Source organism: Polyodon spathula, chromosome 14 (assembly GCF_017654505.1).
Source record: "Polyodon spathula isolate WHYD16114869_AA chromosome 14, ASM1765450v1, whole genome shotgun sequence".
In the NCBI taxonomy this organism is placed as follows: domain Eukaryota; kingdom Metazoa; phylum Chordata; class Actinopteri; order Acipenseriformes; family Polyodontidae; genus Polyodon; species Polyodon spathula.
In genome coordinates, this window is record NC_054547.1 from 2,016,695 (window position 1) to 2,023,509 (window position 6,815).

General features: G+C 41.0%; 1 protein-coding gene across 2 annotated transcripts in view; it reads right to left on the reverse strand.

The window, feature by feature from the left end:
* Positions 1-2,445: 2,445 nt before the first annotated feature.
* Positions 2,446-6,815, reverse strand: part of LOC121326480 (leucine rich adaptor protein 1-like) — an 8,539-nt gene continuing 4,169 nt past the window's right edge. For both annotated transcript variants that reach the window (XM_041269762.1, XM_041269761.1), the window contains one exon: positions 2,446-6,302. In XM_041269762.1, the coding sequence (XP_041125696.1) occupies positions 5,544-6,302 (759 nt within the window). In that variant the 3' untranslated portion in view covers positions 2,446-5,543. The remainder of the gene's footprint in view (positions 6,303-6,815) is intronic.

The following is a 6,815-nucleotide window of genomic DNA, read 5'->3' on the forward strand; positions in this document are numbered from 1 at the left end:
ACACAAGTCCACCACCTACAATAATCTGCCTCCTTACTGTTACCCAGACTCTTAGAGCAAATGTGGTATTTCTTATATCCGCTAATATCTATGATATGGACAGCACAGCATAGAGACGAGGATAAAGTAATGTGTTTCTTTAAAAAAAAACTGCAGTGTGTAATGTAACACCAATCCCTAAGGGAAACTGAAATGTTTAAAAAGCTACACTCCAAAAAAAAAAAAAAAAAAAAAAAAGGATTGTGCCTCTTTAAAGACCCACACAGCATCTAATGCATGTTTAACTTGTTCTTTTACAATTCATACAAACATGAGATTGTTTCTAAGGAGTTTTGGTGTGGGAAACACTTTGAAAGCAACTATTGTTCTAATATGAAGGAGGGGAACATTAGGTAGAAATTCTTAGACAATGTTGAAAAAAAGTGAATGTGTCGCTCTCGTTAATTCAGTGCTTTACAAAGCATGCTTGTCTTTGACTAATTGAATGAAACAGAAGGTTGAACAGTCCCATTCACAATAGCAACAAAACCAGTCAAATATATTTAGTGACTAGACTTACCACTATATTATATTAACTGGTTCTACTGTCTAATACTGCTTGCAAGGGACAGGGGAGAAACAACAACCATCACCCATTAGATCAGTATTAATTTACAGTATCAAAAAAGCAAGAGAAATGTGTTCCACATGCTGATCTTTTCCATTATGCCACAGTGGCAGCGTCACTGGAGGAGGTATTAGGAGCCTGTAGGGACAGCCCTTTGTACTGGCCATTACATCAGAGCATGGGAACTCCAATGGGAACAGCAAGTTCTTCTTGTCTAAACATTGTTCTGTTCCTTTAAAGCAACAGCAATGCAACGTGGCAGATTTGTAAATGACATACGTTTCATTTGTATGTCTATCAAATATACAATAGCTAACAAGACAGCAACATAAAAAACACTCATGGAGAAATGTTCTGTTTAACAGAATGCGTTTGTTGTAGGTCAGATGTATTAAGATCGTTACACCAAACTGTTCATGTTACAAAACTAGTAACGAACAACTTATGCAGACTTTTGAGTCCTTAAATAGACCTAACAGGAAATGTATTATTAAAATTCTGTGTGGTTTTATTTTACATTCTCAATAACTTGTTCAAATAGATATTTGGTTTAAAAGCATTAATCGTTGATGTTTGTCAAGTTTATTGTGATGACATTGCTTTAATCCAGAGCAACAGCTGTAAGAACTGGCTCTATACAGGCAGGCTTGGGATTCATTTTCTTTGTCAAAAGATGTTAACATAGGACATGATTGAAACCTTTCGTCTAGCACCTTCATCAGCGTACACAAAACACTAGCTGAAACGTTTGTCTATTTGACTTTTGAATATATATTTTGAATGTTGTAGGACACAGTTAAACCATTTGAAAGCCAAATAGTTTCAATGACCTGTTTAATCTCCAATTATAACTCTAATGACTGCTCTGTTTTAATAAGCTGTGGAATCAATGGCAGGGAAAACAGCTGCATGAGCTGTCTGTCGGCTGCCCTGTGAACTGTGCTAGACTGAATTAAATAATTTAACTGCAGGCCAATAGTTGTGGCTATATCAATGACATTTCTCTGGCTGAAGGGCTTACAGATACATGATATAAATACAACTCTGCAGTACAAATTCCATTACAAATAACTGCCGTCTATTGAACTCTAATAAAAGGCACCTGTCTCATCTCTGCAATTAGCTAGTTTAAATCTGAAATAGCTCGAATCGGGGCAGTGCAAGAGAGAAGTTCACTTAGCTGCTGCTTCTCATTAATATTACAGAGGTGTAGTCTCCATGGCTGCACTATTTTTTTAAATGCAGTACTATTTTTAAATTGGATACAATCTAGAATACAATCTGAGGCTTTTTATGAGGTCAATGTAGTGTAGGTTCCAGGTCACGTTGCTCTAATATTATTATTATCATTTGTCTCTATACCTGACTTTACCAGACTTTGGAGCTCAGAATTCTAACGGCACTGAGTCAGACTTCCTCATTCCAATGTCATGTGACTATGTGACCCTTCAAGCCTCCTGGTCTCACCTACTTACACTCTCAATACAGATATAGATAGAAGAAGAAGAAGAAGAAGAAGAAGAAGAAGAAGAAGAAGAAGAAGAAGAAGAAGAAGAAGAAGAAGAAGAAGCTGACTGCAAACATAATAGAAAAGAACATTTAAAACAAAAATCAATTTTGAAGCTGCTCAGTTTTGAACGTGGAGCTGGTTAAAGGTTAACTGTGAAGCTTTTTCAAACATGGCAACATTATTAAAAATATTATAAATAATTACCATTATTATTATTGTTAATAATAATAATAATAATAATAATAATAATATAATAATAATAAATAATAATCGAAAAGGAAGAAGAATAAATAATAATAGAAGACATGTTTGGAAATGGTTTGCAGTGCTACACCTTCCCAGCTCCATTAGGAACCCTTGAATAAAAAGAAGACGGCCAGTTGATTGATGCAGTGTCCTCTCAATCCTGTCTGGGACGAGGCAGCAATAAATCAATGTGGCCCGACAGCTCTGCACCTCCCCACTGGAACTAAGAGACAAAGCTTATTTACTAGCGCTCACAATCACTTCACCATGGGACCACCCTGGAGAAGCAGCACAGATCTCAGGCAGCGTTATGAATGGGGGTCCTGAACCAGCTACAGCCCACACTGAGATACTGCAGTATTGATGCAGCATTACAATTTCCAGGACCCCCTTGTAAATGAGGCCTCGCTCTAAATGGGTCAATCTCCTGCTTAAATAAACAAATCAAAACAAATAATTAAAAAAATAAAATGCAATAGAAATTAATCAGGAATTTACAGTATCTGCAGCATGTTCTTCAAAGAGCTTGCCCTTTTTCATTTTGGGATATATATTGTATCGATTCAGTAGAACAGGGCACTGATTCTGTAGAAAAAGGTGCATCTGCATCCCATCTCTCCGATGGGTTTATGTGTCAGATATGGAAATTCAATCCTCATAGCAGCACCTGATTTTGTTCAGTAAAAGGGCCCAGCTGCTGCTCATTGTGAGTTTCCGATACACGTACAGTACAGTGCTGCACCACTGTGCTGACAAGTACAGTGCAGGACAGCTGACTTACCGATAGAGCACAAGCGGGACAAAGACAATGGAATTGGTTTAATCTGGAAAGAACCCTCCCCAGCTTAATCTTGTCTAAATGAGCTTCGTCAACTGAAATTCAAGAGCTGATCTGCAGACTGGCAGCCAGCTGACTTGTGCTCTAAACGCTTTGACTGTAAACGCTAATGCTGTTCAGCATCGAAGTATCTGTGACAGACCAGTGGAGACACCTTGTTTGTATGCTCTGTACAGTCTGCTATAAAAATGACCCAGTAAACCTACAGAACAATAAGGTGAATGTACCTGAATGCAATTATCTCCAATCAAAGAATTTATAGGTGCTTTGGCGCATTCCTATATCGTAGATACTGCAAGTTCTCTCTGGATTTGACTCCCAATGCACAGCAGTTTGAGCCATTCCACGTTTTACTGCAAGTATGGTAAGGGGAAAAAAAATACAAAGCTAACCAGAAACAATTACAGCATCAAAGTCTTGGGCAAATTTGACTTTTTACCAAATGTATATATGTTTACCTAATTACCATAATGTAAATCTGTGAATTATGAAACATTATCTCACAAAAAAATACTTCTATTCAATCTGCTGACCATTACACACTAAATACAATCCAGTTCAAACACCAGAAGAAACGCTGCTTGGCAGCAGCAACCCCCAGCGACATCACTTCAATGGCTTTTCTTCCTCCCAATTCAAAAGCACATTCAGCTTTGGCAAATTCAGAATATCATTTCCATACTAATTGACGAACCACATCTGAGAGAGTTGGTAAGGACACACACACACACAAAAACACATAGAAAGATTTGTTTCAGTTTTTTTTTCTTCCCAAAAGCAATTAGTTGACAACAAACCCTGGTCTAGACACAAACTACGTGGACTATTAAGCTTCCATGGAGGGTATGGAGAGAGAAACATGATGGTCATGCATGTGTTGTGGAATTGCCCATCAGTATGCTGCTCAGCAGACCATTCTGTCCCTCAAGTTGAGGTGATGTAATCAACAGTAACCTGAGGGTCACACTAATATTAACCATCAACCCCCACCCCCACCTCAACCCCTAATCCTACAGCAGGTTGGAACTGGAGGATTAGTTGAACCCTTTCCCCATTTCAAAACTAGAGGAGGATGTGAAGATGATGTTTTCCCTCTGAAGAAAGCAGATTACGGGAGAGCTGTTTTCTGTCAATCGTGGGTCAGCTACTATGTTGGCTAAGAAGGTTATTTTCACATCCACTGCTACTTTGTTAGATTTACAAAAAGAAGAGGTGGGTAATGCTAATGAATGCACTCTCACAGACATGACCAATGCCTGTTCTTAAAGCTGTGTTTTGGCACCGGCATTTCCTCAAGCGAGTTCAGCTACATTGTTTTGCAAATTGTGTTTGTCATCAAACAGTCTTGCTTGATGTTCCAGATTCTGTTTTATTGCATGTTAGCACAGTCATTCTCCTGCTTGTACCAGCAACTCAAATCCCTAGATGAGTTATTAACAGGAATGTTAATCATGTTGGATGCTGTCAGTTTTTAGGTTAGTTTATTGAGATATTGTCCACGGCAAGAAGGTGAAATCCAACAGTATGAACTCTACAGCATTGTGATCACAGAGCAATGTGGTTTGGTTTGTCCTGCAAAAAGAACACTGCTCCTATAGTTGTGCTCTGACTGCATTATCGTGCATCTCTACAATGATACGGCTGCCATCTGTTGTAGTATATATTCCCAATGTAAAAACAAATGGCAGGTGTATCAATTAAAAGGGTTTCTCATGGACAAACTTCAGAAAAAAATAAATTTAAATCTGTATCAATAAAATGCTGTATGAATGAATGAATGCACAGGCCCTCTTCTGTGTTGCACTGCTGTGGTTGAAGCTCTAGCGTTTCTGTGTTGCACTGCTGTTGGCTGAAGCTCTAGCATGTACACGTGGTGCTTCTGTATCTGGATCCCACAGGAGAGGGAATCTGGAGGCATCAAAGATTTAAAATCTGTACAAACTGCAGGCACGGTAATGGAAAGCATCATACTGGGCTGCAAGCACATTGCGTTTTCAGAAAGAAAAAGGGTGATGGGATGGAGTGATATATTAATATTTACTGCTGCATGGAAAACAAGGCAAAAACAAAGCGTTCATTTTTCATCCCTGTAAATTGTGTCTCAAATCAACTCAAATTACTTCCGATCTGATGTCCTCAACAAGTTTACATAGTTAGGTTTTTGTTAAGATTCCAGAAGCGTAAAGTTTTGTAACATTCTAGAATCACACTGAGCACCTGAAACCTAGCATTGTGCCAGTTCTGCTTGGGAACACCTCATAGCTTGTGGCTAGGTTAAATTTCGGTGCCCTGGGGGTGGGGGTGGCACTTCACCCCTGATGCCTGTCGGGGTTCTCCCTCTCTTACAAGAACGTCACATCGTCCTGAGACTGCACCCAGCGCCAGTGCGCATCATACTCCAGGTGGATCTTAGTGTTCAGTTTACAGCTGTCCAAATCTATTTTACCGTTTATAGAGGGGTTCAGCTTGGGGCTGCCTTTGTATTGCTTCTCCGTTAAAGGAGGCCTTGCCTCCGGGATGCGGTCAAGGTCAGCACCCGGTTTGTCCAGATAGCTGTTCCCTAGGCTACGTGACTTTGAAGGAAGCAGCTCCCTGTTAACTCTGCTGGACTCCACTTTGGAAGGGTGCTGGGCTGGCTTACCCCAGCCCTGGTTCTCCCTAAAGAAGTGTGTTCTGTGTAAAGGAGAGCCCTGTCCGCAGGTTTTGCCTCCTCCACCACCCCACTGCTGCTCCTGCTCAGACCTGCCACAGGGGCCTCTGTGGCCCTTAGGGGAGGAGCAGATCGCGGACTCTGAACTGGATGGGCAGTACTCGTCCATATCGTCTGCCAAGGTGTCCAGGTAGCTGCCGATGGAGATGCTGTCCAGTTTGTCGTGGGGGTCCTGCAGGCTGGAGGTCTCCTGACTCTCCACCAAACTGTTCCAGCTGCCTCTCCTGGAGGTCTCCTGGCTCTCCACCAGGCTGTACTGGCTGCTGGTCAGGCTGCTACATCGACTGGCCAGGTTGCCCTTCTCCTCCAGAATCCACTTGACCGCCTCGATCCCCTCATTCACCGCGACCAGCTGCTGAAGGATCTTCACGTCAGTGGAGCGCAGGTAGGCCTAAAGGGGACGAAGACAACACGTGCCAGCTATTCAGCACCAGACAACAGCTTAGACTGACATTGACAATAATAGGGTCAGACCGTCTCTATTAAAAGGGATAATGATGAAGGGTTTGTATTCCAGTGTTGTGGTTTTTTTTTTTACACATTTAAGAGAAAAATAAAGCAGGGGCTTTAAAAATACTATACTGTTACTATTCTGGACCATACTGTACTACAACATTGTTTTTCTAAATGCTGGCATACTGTTTGCAGCAGAGCATTACTGTAATTCCCTGTAGCAAATGTACAATAAAACTAAGAAAAAGATGTCTGTTTGACTGCTCAAAAACACTTTGTTAACTTACTGGTGATTGAAACAAGCCTTCATTATTTATTCCCCCCCCCCCCCAGCCCTCCACTGCAGAAGTGACCTTTGTACCATCTGTATCCAATAACCCCAACTCTGCCCTATTGATCACACGCTCCCCCCACCCCCAGTAAGAATGCATGCTGCTCTCTCTACTCCTCT